We start from the raw sequence: 18,989 nt of genomic DNA on the forward strand, positions 1-18,989 counted from the left end.
TACCTCCTACCAGCTAACACAGCCATACATAGGTACCTCCTACCAGCTAACACAGCCATACATAGGTACCTCCTACCAGCTAACACAGCCATACATAGGTACCTCCTACCAGCTAACACAGCCATACATAGGTACCTCCTACCAGCTAACAGAGCCATACATAGGTACCTCCTACCAGCTAACACAGCCATACATAGGTACCTCCTAACAGCTAACACAGCCATACATAGGTACCTCCTACCAGCTAACACAGCCATACATAGGTACCTCCTACCAGCTAACACAGCCATACATAGGTACCTCCTACCAGCTAACACAGCCATACATAGGTACCTCCTACCAGCTAACACAGCCAAACATACATACATAACATGCTTACAGTTGAAGTCGGAAGTTTAGATACGAGTCTACTCTGTCTGACCACTAGGTGGTGCTGACTCAGTCTACTCTGTCTGACCACTAGGTGGTGCTGACTCAGTCTACTCTGTCTGACCACTAGGTGGTGCTGACTCAGTCTACTCTGTCTGACCACTAGGTGGTGCTGACTCAGCCTACTCTGTCTGTCCACTAGGGGGTGCTGACTCAGCCTATTCTGTCTGACCACTAGGGGGTGCTGACTCAGCCTACTCTGTCTGACCGCTAGGGGGTGCTGACTCAGTCTACTCTGTCTGACCACTAGATGGTGCTTACTCATTCTACTCTCTGTCTGACCACTAGGTGGTGCTTACTCATTCTACTCTCTGTCTGACCACTAGGTGGTGCTGACTCAGCCTACTCTGTCTGACCACTAGGTGGTGCTGACTCAGCCTACTCTCTGTCTGTCCACTAGGTGGTGCTGACTCAGCCTACTCTGTCTGACCACTAGGGGGTGCTGACTCAGCCTACTCTGTCTGACCACTAGGTGGTGCTTACTCATTCTACTCTCTGTCTGACCACTAGGTGGTGCTGACTCAGCCTACTCTGTCTGACCACTAGGTGGTGCTGACAGTCTACTCTGTCTGACCACTAGGTGGTGCTTACTCATTCTACTCTCTGTCTGACCACTAGGTGGTGCTGACTCAGCCTACTCTGTCTGACCACTAGGTGGTGCTGACTCAGCCTACTCTCTGTCTGTCCACTAGGTGGTGCTGACTCAGCCTACTCTGTCTGACCACTAGGGGGTGCTGACTCAGCCTACTCTGTCTGTCCACTAGGTTGTGCTGACTCAGCCTACTCTGTCTGACCACTAGGTGGTGCTGACTCAGCCTACTCTGTCTGACCACTAGGTGTGCTGACTCAGCCTACTCTCTGTCTGTCCACTAGGTGGTGCTGACTCAGCCTACTCTGTCTGACCACTAGGGGGTGCTGACTCAGCCTACTCTGTCTGTCCACTAGGTTGTGCTGACTCAGCCTACTCTGTCTGACCACTAGGGGGTGCTGGCTCAGCCTACTCTCTGTCTGTCCACTAGGTGGTGCTGACTCAGCCTACTCTGTCTGACCACTAGGGGGTGCTGGCTCAGCCTACTCTCTGTCTGTCCACTAGGTGGTGCTGACTCAGCCTACTCTCTGTCTGTCCACTAGGTGGTGCTGACTCAGCCTACGTCCAGCGTCTGTCCACCTCTAACATCAGTATGGACATGGACACTTTCATCAGCCTGGACCCTACTGTTATACAGGTGTGTATGTGTGTGCGTTTCTACCTACCTACCTACCTACCTACCTACCTACCAACTTACCTGTCTGTCTGTCTGCCTGTCTGTCTGTCTGTCTGTCGTTATCCCCCTAACCCCTCCACCTTCAGACTCTGGGTGTGAGCCAGGTCAAAGGTCTGCTGGGTTCTAACCTGCCAGAGCTGAAGAGCTATGAGAACCAGAGCGCGGTCCGGACCTGGATCAGCACCCGTTTCCAGGCAGACCTGGACTATCTGGGGCTGGGTCTGAAGGGAGGCCAGGCTGACCCCATCACGGTTGGCGTGGGAACCATCATACTTCCTACCAGTGCAGGGGTAACTGGAGGAGCTGGGCCAGTCAACACCGTGGCTGGAGGAGCTGCTGCTACTACTACAGGTAAAACATAACCGTTCCTTTTGATCTATGAAAGATCAGTGGGTTCTCTTTCATTTCTCTGTGAGCTCCGAGAGAGAGATTTATGATTTGAGGTTCAGTGAACGAAGTTATAATGTATGTTTTGTTTCTGTGTAGCGAGCGGCGGAGCGATCAACAGACCAACGTTCGGCCTACACCTTCTCCTCACCACTCTGTCCGTCGCTGTCCTGTACATTCTACACTGATTTAAACACTGATTTCAGAGATTTTATATTTCAGAGTGAGAGAGTTAACTGACTCCATAGCATCAAGTTGCATTTGGCTCAGACAGGAAACAAAAATGTATACATTTAGAGTCAGGTAGTGCCTTAGATATTGTAAATATCACTGAATACAAGGATATACTATCAAAAGACTATAAAACAATCTAGCACTTTAGTCACATCAATGTTTCTGCTCTGACAAGTTCTGCATTTTATTTAAGTGTATTCACTTTGTATGTTGTTCTGTCTTGGTGGTTGGAATGTTGTCTGTTCTGTCTTGGTGGTTGGAATGTTGTCTGTTCTGTCTTGGTGGTTGGAATGTTGTCTGTTCTGTCTTGGTGGTTGGAATGAAGTCTGTTCTGTCTTGGTGGTTGGAATGAAGTCTGTTCTGTCTTGGTGGTTGGAATGAAGTCTGTTCTGTCTTGGTGGTTGGAATGAAGTCTGTTCTGTCTTGGTGGTTGGAATGAAGTCTGTTCTGTCTTGGTGGTTGGAATGAAGTCTGTTCTGTCTTGGTGGTTGGAATGAAGTCTGTTCTGTCTTGGTGGTTGGAATGAAGTCTGTTCTGTCTTGGTGGTTGGAATGAAGTCTGTTCTGTCTTGGTGGTTGGAATGAAGTCTGTTCTGTCTTGGTGGTTGGAATGAAGTCTGTTCTGTCTTGGTGGTTGGAATGAAGTCTGTTCTGTCTTGGTGGTTGGAATGAAGTCTGTTCTGTCTTGGTGGTTGGAATGAAGTCTGTTCTGTCTTGGTGGTTGGAATGAAGTCTGTTCTGTCTTGGTGGTTGGAATGAAGTCTGTTCTGTCTTGGTGGTTGGAATGAAGTCTGTTCTGTCTTGGTGGTTGGAATGAAGTCTGTTCTGTCTTGGTGGTTGGAATGTACTATTTTCTGTCTTGGTGGCTGGAACGTTGTTTAAAGAATCATTTGTAGGGCTCTATTCAGTCTGTGTAGCCGAAAGGTCATTTCCTATTGAGCCAAGATCTGCAGCATTTACCATGAATGCAGTCTACGCTACGGGAACATGGTCTTTCAATTTTAAATGATGCTGGAACGCTGGACTTCCACGATGTGGATTGAATAGAGCCCTTTGTCTTTGCCTTCGGGTGAAAATATGAAGGTATTTCATTACATGACAAAGAAGTCTTGTGTTGGTGATGTCGTCTTTCTGGGACAGCCATTTTGTTTTTCTCAGGGTTAGTATCTCCAACACTTATCCACCGAGCCCAAACCCAATGTCATGACAACCAATTCCTCTAGTGCAGAATGATGATGTCATTAGAATGTCACTGTGCTTGTGTTCAGGTCAACTCAAACTGTTGTCTGTCTTCTCAATGCTGTCATTTTTATGATACTAAATAGCAGATGTTGAATGTATGATTTAATTAATAAAAATGTATATTATTACACAATCCCCCCCCCCCCCCCAATTTTTTACATTTTATTTATAAAGAAATAAACAGCCTATGAACTAACAGCTGATCATTTAATAAAAAATGTTTTTCTACAAATTAACAAAATATTTTAGCGGTTGTGAAATGATTGTATTTTTCAGGGCTCAGTTTATTCCTAACAAACCAGTACAGTACTCAATCAGAAAGACTCACAGTGCTGCATTGAGACAATTATAGTAATATAACTTACAGATCATACAACAACCATCAAACCATGAATACTCACATTCTACATTGTCTATTTCTATGGCACTCATATTTTACCGTTGCCAAGGCAGCGGTGAACTGCATAGCAAGGGACAGGGCGGGATGGGATGGAACACTGTCAATGACAATTCAATTGTTCTATTGAGTTAAATCTAATTGAAATCGTACATTTTTGCCGTTGCCAAGGCAACGGTTAACTGCATAGCAGGAGACAGGGCGGGATGGGACGGAACACTGTCAATGACAACATTCTGTGACAGTTAAATTGTTCTATTGAGTTAAATCCAATTTAAGTCGTACATTTTTGCCGTTGCCAAGGCAACCGTTAACTGCATAGCAAGGGACAGGGCGGGATGGGATGGAACACTGTCACTGACAATTAAATTGTTATATTGAGTTAAATCTAAGTTAAGTCGTACATTTTTGCCGTTGCCAAGGCAACCGTTAACTGATAGCAAGGGAGAGGGCAGGAAGGAACGGAACACTGTCAATGACAACATTCTGTGACAGTTAAATTGTTCTATTGAGTTAAACTAATTGGTCTTTCAATCACGTGGTAGCCTGCTGTGCAGTACTACTGGGTGGAAGCTGAGAGAAACAACAGACTGTGTTGGAAGAGCAACTTGTCTCAGAAGACAAGACACAATGTTGTAGCTAGCTTCCCAAAAGACACGAGAGTCTCCTGCTGGTTATTATGGGCTTATAAGCGCTTATAAACCCCCAGGAGGGTCTTGCAGGAGGGACACGTGTGCTTGGCGTCTTTGAGCCTGTCGAAACAGAACGGGATGAGACAGCAACCCAGAACAAACCTGAGGAGGAACAACAACGGTCAAACATTGTATGGAGATGCATCTTAAGGCCTAAAAGGGATTTTATTTCACAATCACATAATCACAATCATCTTTTACCAGTTAAATGTAGACACAAATTAAATGCATTTTGTATAAAAATATTTTCCAAAATATTGCATTCAAATATCTCATTAAATATAGTAAATGGCACTGTTTATCACAGTGCCATTTATCACAAATGCATTTCAACCTGAATGAAGTCAGCTTAAATATTTTGGTTTCATTTTGTTAAAACATTCCAGGCCCCGACTTGTCCAGAGCTGATTTTTATTTTATTTTTATTTCACCTTTATTTATTAACCAGGTAGGCTAACCAGGTAGGCTCACCAGGTAGGCTCACCAGGTAGGCTCACCAGGTAGGCTCACCAGGTAGGCTAACCAGGTAGGCTCACCAGGTAGGCTAACCAGGTAGGCTAACCAGGTAGGCTAACCAGGTAGGCTAACCAGGTAGGCTAACCTGGTAGGCTAACCAGGTAGGCTAACCTGGTAGGCTAACCTGGTAGGCTAACCAGGTAGGAGAACAAGTTCTCATTTACAACTGCGACCTGGCCAAGATAAAGCATAGCAATTCGACACACAGAGTTACACATGGAATAAACAAACATACAGTCAATAATACAGTAGAATAAATTTTTTTTTAAAGTCTATATACAGTGAGTGCCTCACTGCACTCCTTACAGCACTCCTTCCGTGGCCTCCAACTGCTCTTAAACGCTAGTAAAACCAAATGCATGCTTTTCAACCGGTCGCTGCCTGCACCCGCATGCCCGACTAGCATCACCACCCTGGATGGTTCCGACCTAGAATATGTGGACGTCTATAAGTACCTAGGTGTCTGGCTAGACTGCAAACTCTCCTTCCAGACTCATATCAAACATCTCCAATCGAAAATCAAATCAAGAGTCGGCTTTCTATTCCGCAACAAAGCCTCCTTCACTCACGCCGCCAAGCTTACCCTAGTAAAACTGACTATCCTACCGATCCTTGACTTCGGCGATCTCATCTACAAAATGGCTTCCAACACGCAAACTGGATGCAGTTTATCACAGTGCCATCCGTTTTGTCACTAAAGCACCTTATACCACCCACCACTGCGACTTGTATGCTCTAGTCGGCTGGCCCTCGCTACATATTCGTCACCAGACCCACTGGCTCCAGGTCATCTACAAGTCCATGCTAGGTAAAGCTCCGCCTTATCTCAGCTCACTGGTCACGATGGCAACACCCATCCGTAGCACGCGCTCCAGCAGGTGTATCTCACTGATCATCCCTAAAGCCAACACCTCATTTGGCCGCCTTTCGTTCCAGTACTCTGCTGACTGGAACGAATTGCAAAAATCGCTGAAGTTGGAGACTTTTATCTCCCTCACCAACTTCAAACATCAGCTATCTGAGCAGCTAACCGATCGCTGCAGCTGTACATAGTCTATTGGTAAATAGCCCACCCTTTTTCACCTACCTCATCCCCATACTGTTTTTATTTATTTACTTTTCTGCTCTTTTGCACACCAATATCTCTACCTGTACATGACCATCTGATTCATCACTCCAGTGTTAATCTGCAAAATTGTAATTATTTGCCTACCTCCTCATGCCTTTTGCACACATTGTATATAGACTCCCCCTTTGTTTTCTACTGTGTTGACTTGTTATTGACTTGTTAATTGTTTACTCCATGTGTAACTCTGTGTTGTTGTCTGCTCACACTGCTATGCTTTATCTTGGCCAGGTCGCAGTTGCAAATGAGAACTTGTTCTCAACTAGCCTACCTGGTTAAATAAAGGTGTTCTCAACTAGCCTACCTGGTTAAATAAAGGTGTTCTCAACTAGCCTACCTGGTTAAATAAAGGTGTTCTCAACTAGCCTACCTGGTTAAATAAAGGTGTTCTCAACTAGCCTACCTGGTTAAATAAAGGTGTTCTCAACTAGCCTACCTGGTTAAATAAAGGTGTTCTCAACTAGCCTACCTGGTTAAATAAAGGTGTTCTCAACTAGCCTACCTGGTTAAATAAAGGTGTTCTCAACTAGCCTACCTGGTTAAATAAAGGTGTTCTCAACTAGCCTACCTGGTTAAATAAAGGTGTTCTCAACTAGCCTACCTGGTTAAATAAAGGTGTTCTCAACTAGCCTACCTGGTTAAATAAAGGTGTTCTCAACTAGCCTACCTGGTTAAATAAAGGTGTTCTCAACTAGCCTACCTGGTTAAATAAAGGTGTTCTCAACTAGCCTACCTGGTTAAATAAAGGTGTTCTCAACTAGCCTACCTGGTTAAATAAAGGTGTTCTCAACTAGCCTACCTGGTTAAATAAAGGTGTTCTCAACTAGCCTACCTGGTTAAATAAAGGTGTTCTCAACTAGCCTACCTGGTTAAATAAAGGTGTTCTCAACTAGCCTACCTGGTTAAATAAAGGTGTTCTCAACTAGCCTACCTGGTTAAATAAAGGTGTTCTCAACTAGCCTACCTGGTTAAATAAAGGTGTTCTCAACTAGCCTACCTGGTTAAATAAAGGTGTTCTCAACTAGCCTACCTGGTTAAATAAAGGTGTTCTCAACTAGCCTACCTGGTTAAATAAAGGTGTTCTCAACTAGCCTACCTGGTTAAATAAAGGTGTTCTCAACTAGCCTACCTGGTTAAATAAAGGTGTTCTCAACTAGCCTACCTGGTTAAATAAAGGTGTTCTCAACTAGCCTACCTGGTTAAATAAAGGTGTTCTCAACTAGCCTACCTGGTTAAATAAAGGTGTTCTCAACTAGCCTACCTGGTTAAATAAAGGTGTTCTCAACTAGCCTACCTGGTTAAATAAAGGTGTTCTCAACTAGCCTACCTGGTTAAATAAAGGTGTTCTCAACTAGCCTACCTGGTTAAATAAAGGTGTTCTCAACTAGCCTACCTGGTTAAATAAAGGTGTTCTCAACTAGCCTACCTGGTTAAATAAAGGTGAAATAAAATAATAATAATAAATAAATAAAAAGGTAAGATAAGGGAGTTAAGTCAAAAAATAGGCCATGAGGGTGAAGTAATTACAATATGGCAATTAAACACTGGAATTGTGGGTAAATACTTATTCTGTCTATCTGTGAAGTACCAAAGTCGTAGGTCCCAAAAGAAAATGTTATATAGAATAAACAATTGACCAACATATCAACAATTCCCTCTGGGCCAAGTCTGGAGAAAACATCGAAGCATAACCTCACAACATGTGGTGAACGAAGAGGACTCTGAAGCTGAGAGAAATTAGCTTGGTTTGTGGGGAAAGAGTCTGACTTCCAGGAAATGGCAAATACACTGAAGACGACCAATTAGACCACCATTTAGACCACCATTTAGACCACCATTTAGACAACCAAGTAGACCACCATTTAGACAACCAAGTAGACCACCATTTAGAACACCATTTAGACAACCAAGTAGACCACCATTTAGACCACCAATTAGACGACCATTTAGACGACCAAATAGACGACCAAATAGACGACCAAATAGACGACCAAATAGACGACCAAATAGACCACCCTTTAGACCACCATTTAGACAACCAAGTAGACCACCATTTAGACAACCAAGTAGACCACCATTTAGACCACCATTTAGACCACCATTTAGACCACCATTTAGACCACCATTTAGACAACCAAGTAGACCACCATTTAGACGACCAAATAGACGACCAAATAGACGACCAAATAGACGACCAAATAGACGACCAAATAGACCACCAAATAGACCACCAAATAGACCACCAAATAGACCACCATTTAGACCACCATTTAGACCACCATTTAGACCACCATTTAGACGACCAAATAGACCACCAAATAGACCACCAAATAGACCACCAAATAGACCACCAAATAGACCACCATTTAGACCACCATTTAGACCACCAAATAGATGACCAAATAGACCACCAAATAGACCACCATTTAGACCACCATTTAGACCACCATTTAGACCACCATTTAGACGACCAAATAGACGACCAAATAGACGACCAAATAGACGACCAAATAGACGACCAAATAGACGACCAAATAGACCACCATTTAGACCAACATTTAGACGACCAAATAGACCACCATTTAGACCACCATTTAGACGACCAAATAGACCACCAAATAGACCACCATTTAGACCACCATTTAGACCACCATTTAGACCACCATTTAGACCACCATTTAGACCACCAAAGCCTAATTTACACCCAATCACAACCTCATCTAAGTAAGTTACGAAATATAGTCCAGTTTGTAACATTCCTTATGAAATGGGCTTTTATTCAATGATGTGTAATTTAATGTAGTGAGCTTTGAAACTGATTAATTCATAGATTTTTTTTTTAATGACGGTAGTATGATAAACAAAAACAAATACATACATTTTCATCAAGTTTGACATTTGTTTGTTTATTTTGTGAAAATTACTAATATTAATGGATTGCAAAATTGCTAGATTGATGCCTGTGGTGCCTGACCTGAACCCACTGACAAACAGTAGGATTGGCTTTCACCCCACACACTACACACACACACTACACACACACCACATGCACACACACTACACACACACACACACACTACACACACACACTACACACACACTACACACACACCACATGCACACACACACTACATACACACTACACACACACACACTACACACACACTACACACACACTACACACACACACACACACACACACACACACACACACACTACATGCACACACACTACATGCACACACACTACATGCACACACACACACACTACATACACACTACACACACACACACACACACACACACACTACATACACACTACACACACACACACACCACACACACACTCTTGTACATACCCACAGAAGAAGAGTCCTCCACAGAAGAGGTAGGTGAGGACACCAGAGGAGAAGTCAACCTTAGTGACCACGGTCTGGTGACAGGTAGGACAGGTCATCTGGACAGGACTGTCCCCAAACGCACCGATGGCCACTGGAGGAGGGGGAGAGGGGGGGGAGTATTAGTTCATTCTCTAATGCATTAATATGTTAATTCATTCATTCCTACAGTACCTCAAAGCATGGCTTCATTCATTTATCAATTCATCCATTAAATTCATTCATTCATCCATCCATTCATTATTTACTTTCTTCCAACTTGTCTGTCCACTGAAAACACATGGCTGTTTAACTTCCTTTATAGCATGGCTTCATTCATCCATCTGTCCACTGAAAACACACGGCTGTTTAACTTCCTTTATAGCATGACTTCATTCATCCATCTGTCCACTGAAAACACACGGCTATTTAACTTCCTTTATAGTTAACAAGAGTTTCCACTCAACCCAAAGTACAGTAGGACATACCAACAGGCACCTGGACGTTGGCCATCCTCCCTGAGAGGAAAGAGAGTTGAGTAACACTATATACTACTATATATATATAGTACTAACAGAGAACACACAGCAAGACGTACAATATACTAATGGAAAACTCAACAAATGCTGATAGAGAAAACATTCAAACATTCAAACTACTAATAAAAGTTTAAATTAAATTAAGATTACATTTTTCATCATTACTTTTCCAATAACAGACACATAATCTCTTACAAGTACTTACCGATCTGCTGTAAGGGAGAGTCTTACCGATCTGCTGGTCCAAAAGGAGTCTGTTACTGTTCTACTACTCAGTAACACAGGAGGGTGAACAGAGTCAGTAGCCGGACCCGCCCATCCTACCAAACAGCCTATCCTGTTATCTACTGTCCTGTCTCCTACCAAACAGCCTATACTGTTATCTACTGTACCCTGTCTCCTACCAAACATCCTATACTGCTATCTACTGTCCTGTCTCCTACCAAACAGCCTATCCTGCTATCTACTGTCCTGTCTCCTACCAAACAGCCTATACTGTTATCTACTGTACCCTGTCTCCTACCAAACATCCTATACTGCTATCTACTGTCCTGTCTCCTACCAAACAGCCTATCCTGCTATCTACTGTCCTGTCTCCTACCAAACAGCCTATCCTGTTATCTACTGTCCTGTCTCCCAAACAGCCTATCCTGTTATCTACTGTACCCTGCCCCTGTCTCCTACCTATACTGCTATTCAAGTTATCGTTACTCATTGTGTATAGAGCCAAGTTATCGTTCCTCATTGTGTATAGAGCCAAGTTATCGTTCCTCAGTGTGTATAGAGCCAAGTTTTGGTTACTCATTGTGTATAGAGCCAAGTTATCATTCCTCATTGTGTATAGAGCCATGTTATCATTCCTCATTGTGTATAGAGCCAGGTTATCGTTACTCATTGTGTATAGAGCCAAGTTATGGTTACTCATTGTGTATAGAGCCAAGTTATGGTTACTCATTGTGTATAGAGCCAAGTTATCGTTACTCATTGCGTATTGAGCCAAGTTATCATTACTCAGTGTGTGTAGAGCCAAGTTATCGTTACTCAGTGCGTATAGAGCCAAGTTATCATTACTCAGTGTGTGTAGAGCCAAGTTATCATTACTCAGTGTGTGTAGAGCCAAGTTATCATTACTCAGTGTGTATAGAGCCAAGTTATCGTTCCTCATGGTGTATAGAGCCAAGTTATCATTACTCATTGTGTATAGAGCCAAGTTATCATTACTCAGTGTGTATAGAGCCAAGTTATCGTTCCTCATGGTGTATAGAGCCAAGTTATCATTACTCATTGTGTATAGAGCCAAGTTATCATTACTCAGTGTGTATAGAGCCAAGATATCGATCCTCATTGTGTATAGAGCCAAGTTATCGATCCTCATTGTGTGTAGAGCCAAGTTATCGTTACTCATCATGTTTCATATTATTAGTGATAGTATTCTTCTAGTATTTCTCTCTGCATTGTTGGGACGGGCCTGTAAACATTTCACTGTTACTCTACACCTGTTTAAGAAGCATGTGACAAATAACATTAGATTTGATCTAAAATAGCACCCTATTCCCTCTATAGTCCACTACTTTAGACCAGAGCCTCATGGCACCCTATTCCCTCTATAGTCCACTACTTTAGACCAGAGCCTTATGGCACCCTATTCCCTCTATAGTCCACTACTTTAGACCAGAGCCTCATGGAACCCTATTCCCTCTATAGTCCACTACTTTAGACCAGAGCCTTATAGCACCCTATTCCCTCTATAGTCCACTACTTTAGACCAGAGCCTTATGGCACCCTATTCCCTCTATAGTCCATTACTTTAGACCAGAGCCTTATGGCACCCTATTCCCTCTATAGTCCACTACTTTAGACCAGAGCCTTATGGCACCCTATTCCCTCTATAGTCCACTACTTTAGACCAGAGCCTCATGGCACCCTATTCCCTCTATAGTCCACTACTTTAGACCAGAGCCTTATGGCACCCTATTCCCTCTATAGTCCACTACTTTAGACCAGAGCCTTATGGCACCCTATTCCCTCTATAGTCCACTACTTTAGACCAGAGCCTCATGGCACCCTATTCCCTCTATAGTCCACTACTTTAGACCAGAGCCTCATGGCACCCTATTCCCTCTATAGTCCACTACTTTAGACCAGAGCCCTTAGGATTCCATTTCAGACGCAATCAGCCAGGTATATCTGTCCCATCAATCACCTGAGAACCATCTCCCCTCACAATCAGCCAGGTATGTCTGTTCCATCAACCACCTGAGAACCACCACACCTCACAATCAGCCAGGTATGTCTGTCCCATCCATCACACCTCCCAATCAGCCAGGTATGTCTGTCCCTTCCACCACACCTCCCAATCAGCCAGGTATGTGTGGATCAGCCCATACAGTGAGTCCATACATCGTTGGCATAGTTACTGCTTCAGTATGGATGGAGTTGAAGGGGACAATCAGCAGCCTTTTCATCATCTTGTAGGGTTTTTACACTTTGATTGAACAACGGACTGAAAAGGAGGAGCAGGTACAGCGAACTGTTGGGATGTTTATCTCAGTGTTACAGATGACGAGAGAAGAGCTAACGGACTGAAGGGGAGCAGGTACAGTGAACCATTGGGATGTTTATCTCAGTGTTACAGATGACGAGAGAGAAGAGCTAATGGACTGAAGAGGAGCAGGTACAGTGAACCATTGGGATGTTTATCTCAGTGTTACAGATGACGAGAGAGAAGAGCTAACGGACTGAAGGGGAGCAGGTACAGCGAACTGTTGGGATGTTTATCTCAGTGTTACAGATGACGAGAGAGAAGAGCTAACGGACTGAAGAGGAGCAGGTACAGTGAACCATTGGGATGTTTATCTCAGTGTTACAGATGACGAGAGAGAAGAGCTAACGGACTGAAGGGGAGCAGGTACAGCGAACAGTTGGGATGTTTATCTCAGTGTTAGAGATGACGAGAGAAGAGCTAACGGACTGAAGAAGAGGAGCAGGTACAGCGAACTGTTGGGATGTTTATCTCAGTGTTACAGATGACGAGAGAGAAGAGCTAACGGACTGAAGGGGAGCAGGTACAGCGAACAGTTGGGATGTTTATCTCAGTGTTACAGATGACGAGAGAAGAGCTAATGGACTGAAGAAGAGGAGCAGGTACAGCGAACTGTTGGGATGTTTATCTCAGTGTTACAGATGACGAGAGAGAAGAGCTAAAGGGCTGAAGGGGAGCAGGTACAGCGAACTGTTGGGATGTTTATCTCAGTGTTACAGATGACGAGAGAAGAGCTAACGGACTGAAGGGGAGCAGGTACAGTGAACCATTGGGATGTTTATCTCAGTGTTACAGATGACGAGAGAGAAGAGCTAACGGACTGAAGGGGAGCAGGTACAGCGAACTGTTGGGATGTTTATCTCAGTGTTACAGATGACGAGAGAGAAGAGCTAACGGACTGAAGGGGAACAGGTACAGCGAACTGTTGGGATGTTTATCTCAGTGTTACAGATGACGAGAGAAGAGCTAACGGACTGAAGAGGAGCAGGTACAGCGAACTGTTGGGATGTTTCTCAGTGTTACAGATGACGAGAGAGAAGAGCTAACGGACTGAAGGGGAGCAGGTACAGCGAACAGTTGGGATGTTTATCTCAGTGTTACAGATGACGAGAGAAGAGCTAACGGACTGAAGAAGAGGAGCAGGTACAGCGAACTGTTGGGATGTTTATCTCAGTGTTACAGATGACGAGAGAGAAGAGCTAACGGACTGAAGGGGAGCAGGTACAGCGAACTGTTGGGATGTTTATCTCAGTGTTACAGATGACGAGAGAAGAGCTAACGGACTGAAGGGGAGCAGGTACAGCGAACTGTTGGGATGTTTATCTCAGTGTTACAGATGACGAGAGAGAAGAGCTAACGGACTGAAGGGGAGCAGGTACAGCGAACTGTTGGGATGTTTATCTCAGTGTTACAGATGACGAGAGAGAAGAGCTAACGGACTGAAGGGGAGCAGGTACAGCGAACTGTTGGGATGTTTATCTCAGTGTTACAGATGACGAGAGAAGAGCTAACGGACTGAAGGGGAGCAGGTACAGTGAACCATTGGGATGTTTATCTCAGTGTTACAGATGACGAGAGAGAAGAGCTAACGGACTGAAGGGGAGCAGGTACAGCGAACTGTTGGGATGTTTATCTCAGTGTTACAGATGACGAGAGAGAAGAGCTAACGGACTGAAGGGGAGCAGGTACAGCGAACAGTTGGGATGTTTATCTCAGTGTTACAGATGACGAGAGAAGAGCTAACGGACTGAAGAAGAGGAGCAGGTACAGCGAACTGTTGGGATGTTTATCTCAGTGTTACAGATGACGAGAGAGAAGGGCTAACGGACTGAAGGGGAGCAGGTACAGCGAACTGTTGGGATGTTTATCTCAGTGTTACAGATGACGAGAGAAGAGCTAACGGACTGAAAAGGAGGAGCAGGTACAGCGAACTGTTGGGATGTTTATCTCAGTGTTACAGATGACGAGAGAAGAGCTAACGGACTGAAAAGGAGGAGCAGGTACAGCGAACTGTTGGGATGTTTATCTCAGTGTTACAGATGACGAGAGAAGAGCTAACGGACTGAAAAGGAGGAGCAGGCACAGCGAACTGTTGGGATGTTTATCTCAGTGTTACAGATGACGAGAGAGAAGAGCTAACGGACTGAAGGGGAGCAGGTACAGCGAACCGTTGGGATGTTTAGAAGTGTTTGAACTGAAGAAGTGAAACCTTCTCTGGGCTGAAATGAGCAGCACGTGTTCTCAGGGTGCAGAACCAGGTTACGCTGATAGCGTTCAGACCCACCCACCCAACACACACCCACCCAACACACACACAGAGACACGCCAGGTCATGAGAATCCAGCCACCTCTCAGGAAGTCATGTACCCAATCATCTAATGAAACATTATCCACCCTGAGGAAGTCATGTGCCCAATCATCTAATGAAACATTATCCTTCCTCAGCATATTTTCTGCGCCAATGATTGTATGTATGTATGTATGTATGTATGTATGTATGTATGTATGTATGTATGTATGTATAGTGTAATACTGGCAAACTGATTTCACAGACATGTGGGGCCCTCTACTGTCCATATTGACAAGGTGATTGTATGTATGTATGTATAGTATATCACTGGTAAACTGGTTTCACAGACATGTGGGGCCCTCTACTGTCCATATTGACAAGTTTCTACTCAGATACAAGGGATTCTTTAAGCAGACAATATGCAGGAAAATAACTGACATACTGAAGGTTGGAGCGAAGTAGGAGGGGCTGAACCAACGTCAGACGAGATGCAACCAGCAATCCCATTGGCTGTCGAGGTGCAACCAGCAATCCCATTGGCTGGCGAGGTGCAACCAGCAATCCTATTGGCTGTCGAGGTGCAACCGGCAATCCTATTGGCTGTCGAGGTGCAACCGGCAATCCTATTGCCTGTCGAGGTGCAACCGGCAATCCTATTGGCTGTCGAGGTGCAACCGGCAATCCTATTGGCTGTCGAGGTGCAACCGGCAATCCTATTGGCTGTCGAGGTGCAACCGGCAATCCTATAGGCTGTCGAGGTGCAACCAGCAATCCTATTGGCTGTCGAGGTGCAACCAGCAATCCTATTGGCTGTCGAGGTGCAACCAGCAATCCTATTGGCTGTCGAGGTGCAACCAGCAATCCTATTGGCTGTCGAGGTGCAACCAGCAATCCTATTGGTTGTCGAGGTGCAACCAGCAATCCTATTGGCTGTCAAGGTGCAACCAGCAATCCTATTGGCTGTCAAGGTGCAACCAGCAATCCTATTGGCCGTCAGGTGAATGACAATGCATCTCGATTCTAACGGTGAGCGAGTCTGAAGAAAACGAGTAATACACAACACGGTTGATTAAATTAAAACATTTTTAATCAGTAAAAATCTGTTCAATATTTGACATGTAAAACAGCTGCATCTTCTCTTTTCCTGAATTAACATAGAAAGACATTTTTAGCGATTCTTGTAAAAATAGATTAATTTAACAAAAAGAAACAAACAAAATGCACATTCTCTCTGGAGAAATCACTTGGTGCTCCTTGGAAAAAAAAAAAAAAAAAACTGGCTTCAGAAGACAGCTTCTCACTACTAAACTCACCTAGGGTATATGTCCCAAATGGTACCCTATTAGCTAGACTAGCACTGCATCGAGAATAGGGTGCCATTTGAGACGTATTTCTAGTGTTCATCGGCCCATTGGGCTTATTCCATTTCTTGTCGTTCCATGTCACTTGCCCATTTGACTTGTATTTGTGTCTCTCTGTGACGAGGCTGGTCGCTCCTCTCTGACCTCACTGGGTAGAACCTTCTCCCGGACCACTAGCCCTTATGGATTCTAGAGTTGGCATTATGACTGGACATTCTAGAGTGTTACACACATTCTAAAGTCCGAAGCTTAGAGACGTCATCAACAACACTCTGCATTCTCTGTAGTATCATCTCCTTTCTTTCCTCGTCTCTCTCTGGTCCCAGAGGACATCCTACGCTACATGGTTCTAAAGCTGCTGTGTCCATGTCGTGTTCCCTCCTTCCACTAGGAGAGCATTATGAAGCTGCTGTGTCTATGTCGTGTTCCCTCCTTCCACTAGGAGAGCATTATGAAGCTGCTGTGTCCATGTCGTGTTCCCTCCTTCCACTAGGAGAGCATTATGAAGCTGCTGTGTCCATGTCGTGTTCCCTCCTTCCACTAGGAGAGCATTATAAAGCTGCTGTGTCCATGTCGTGTTCTCTCCTTCCACTAGGAGAGCATTATAAAGCTGCTGTGTCCATGTCATGTTCTCTCCTTCCACTAGGAGAGCATTATGAAGCTGCTGTGTCTATGTCATGTTCTCTCCTTCCACTAGGAGAGCATTATAAAGCTGCTGTGTCCATGTCATGTTCTCTCCTTCCACTAGGAGAGCATTATAAAGCTGCTGTGTCCATGTCATGTTCTCTCCTTCCACTAGGAGAGCATTATAAAGCTGCTGTGTCCATGTCGTGTTCCCTCCTTCCACTAGGAGAGCATTATAAAGCTGCTGTGTCCATGTCGTGTTCCCTCCTTCCACTAGGAGAGCATTATGAAGCTGTGGTTCCTCTGGTCTCGCTCCTCCTCTACTCCCGCCATCTGTCAGGGCCCCCCATAGTACCTCCTCTTTCTTCTAGGGGGAGGTGTCAAGAGGCTGTGATTCATCAGCGGTTTCCGTTCTACCAGCATTACTTGGCATGACATGCCCCTTCATCAAGAGGCCATATAACTCCTCCTCCTCCCCTGTCTCCTCCTCCTCCCATGTCTCCTCCTCCTCCCCTGTCTCCTCCTCCTCCTTCTCCACTGTCTCCTCCTCCTCCCCTGTCTCCCTGGCTCTCAGGGCTCCCAGTAAAACCCTCAGCAGGGTATTCTCCTCCCCCGTCAAGAGGCCATATAACTCCTCTCCTCCTCTGTCTCCTCATCCTCCTCCCTGTCTCCTCCCCAGTCTCTTCCTCCTCCCCTCTCTCCTCCCCCGTCTCTTCCTCCTCCCCTCTCTCTGTCTCCCTGGCTCTCAGAGCTCCCAGTAAAACCCTCAGCAGCGTATTCTCAGTGAGAAGGTTCTCTGATGCGTCCGCTAGTTCCTGTAGTCTCCTGACCGCCTCCCCTAACTGACGACTCTTCTCCTTGTGCTGCTCCACTAGGCTCAGCCTCTCGCGCTGCAGCTCGCCATTCTGGGACTGCAGCAGTGCATTGTGGGTCTCCAGGGCCACGGCGTGGAAGGATAACCGCCGGTTGTCTCGCCACAGCTGGGCCAGTTGGTTGGAGAGGCGCTGGCGTGCACGATGTAATGTCTGGACTTCTCCTTGTAGAGCGCGGAACTCCGCCTTGAGGAGAATGTGAGGGTGAGGGTCGGATCCGTCTGCTTTCATTGGCTGGTGGGCGGAGTCGGAGTGCTTCAGGATGAAGCGTAATAGGGTGGGGAGAGTGATGGGCGTGTCCTCCGGGAACTTGACGGACAGGTGTTTCCTAAGAGACGAAGAGAGTCAGGAAGTAACATTAGATTAGTTAGTCTAACTAAATGAGGCATGAGAGGCTGTGGGAAATCTTTCATATTAGTGAATCATAGACAACAGGTTTTGTTTCGTACACAGAGAACAGTGTATTCAACAACAGGTCTTGTTAAGTACACAGAGAACAGTGTATTCAACAACAGTCTAAGCAGGTCATGTACATACAGGGTGTGTTTTCTGTCTTACCTGTGTCTGAGGAAGAGGAGGACAGGTATGTGTTCTGTCTTACCTGTGTCTGGGGAAGAGGAGGACAGGTATGTGTTCGGTCTTACCTGTGTCTGAGGAAGAGGAGGACAGGTATGTGTTCTGTCTAACCTGTGTCTGAGGAAGAGGAGGACAGGTACAGTGCCTTGCGAAAGTATTTCGGCCCCCTTGAACTTTGCGACCTTTTGCCACATTTCAGGCTTCAAACATAAAGATATAAAACTGTATTTTTTTGTGAAGAATCAACAACAAGTGGGACACAGTCATGAAGTGAAACTTTTTTTAAAAATCAAAAACTGAAAAATTGGGCGTGCAAAATTATTCTGCCCCTTTACTTTCAGTGCAGCAACTCTCTCCAGAAGTTCAGTGAGGATCTCTGAATGATCCAATGTTGACCAAAATGACTAATGATGATAATACAATCCACCTGTGTGTAATCAAGTCTCCATATAATGCACCTGCACTGTGATAGTCTCAGAGGTCCGTTAAAAGCGCAGAGAGCATCATGAAGAACAAGGAACA

At 44.9% G+C, this 18,989-nt stretch overlaps 3 protein-coding genes across 3 annotated transcripts in view; 1 reads left to right on the forward strand and 2 right to left on the reverse strand.

The window, feature by feature from the left end:
* Window positions 1-3,689, forward strand: part of LOC109881950 (mesothelin-like protein) — a 29,504-nt gene extending 25,815 nt beyond the window's left edge. The window contains exons 17-19 of the mRNA XM_031821633.1: window positions 1,561-1,655; window positions 1,781-2,045; window positions 2,181-3,689. Of these exons, the coding sequence (XP_031677493.1) occupies window positions 1,561-1,655; window positions 1,781-2,045; window positions 2,181-2,269 (449 nt within the window). The 3' untranslated portion in view covers window positions 2,270-3,689. The remainder of the gene's footprint in view (window positions 1-1,560; window positions 1,656-1,780; window positions 2,046-2,180) is intronic.
* A 133-nt stretch (window positions 3,690-3,822) lies between these two features.
* Window positions 3,823-10,511, reverse strand: LOC109881943 (lipopolysaccharide-induced tumor necrosis factor-alpha factor homolog). Its single transcript, XM_031821634.1, has 4 exons — window positions 10,408-10,511; window positions 10,152-10,181; window positions 9,646-9,778; window positions 3,823-4,747 (listed from the first exon to the last, which is right to left on the reverse strand). The coding sequence occupies exons 2-4, from the start codon at window positions 10,174-10,176 to the stop codon at window positions 4,639-4,641; spliced, it is 267 nt and encodes an 88-aa protein (XP_031677494.1). The 5' UTR covers window positions 10,177-10,181; window positions 10,408-10,511; the 3' UTR covers window positions 3,823-4,638.
* Window positions 10,512-16,099: 5,588 nt separating this feature from the next.
* LOC116373009 (thioredoxin domain-containing protein 11-like) lies at window positions 16,100-18,584 on the reverse strand (the record flags this gene model as incomplete). The annotated part of the gene is made up of 2 exons (XM_031821635.1): window positions 16,100-18,219; window positions 18,493-18,584. Coding segments are annotated over 2 exons (870 nt in total), but the record flags the coding sequence as incomplete, so codon positions are not given.
* Between the last annotated feature and the right edge of the window lie 405 nt (window positions 18,585-18,989).

Source organism: Oncorhynchus kisutch, unplaced genomic scaffold (assembly GCF_002021735.2).
Source record: "Oncorhynchus kisutch isolate 150728-3 unplaced genomic scaffold, Okis_V2 scaffold4003, whole genome shotgun sequence".
NCBI lineage: Eukaryota > Metazoa > Chordata > Actinopteri > Salmoniformes > Salmonidae > Oncorhynchus > Oncorhynchus kisutch.

Bases quoted from the DNA above. Each gene is read 5' to 3' on its own strand.
- LOC109881943 (XM_031821634.1), bottom strand. From the start codon at position 10,176: ATGGCCAACGTCCAGGTGCCTGTTG. The intron at 9,779-10,151 runs GTATGTCCTACT...CCCCTCCTCCAG, and splicing joins CAACGTCCAGGTGCCTGTTG to TGGCCATCGGTGCGTTTGGG. The intron at 4,748-9,645 runs GTATGTACAAGA...GTTCCTCCTCAG, and splicing joins GGAGGACTCTTCTTCTGTGG to GTTTGTTCTGGGTTGCTGTC.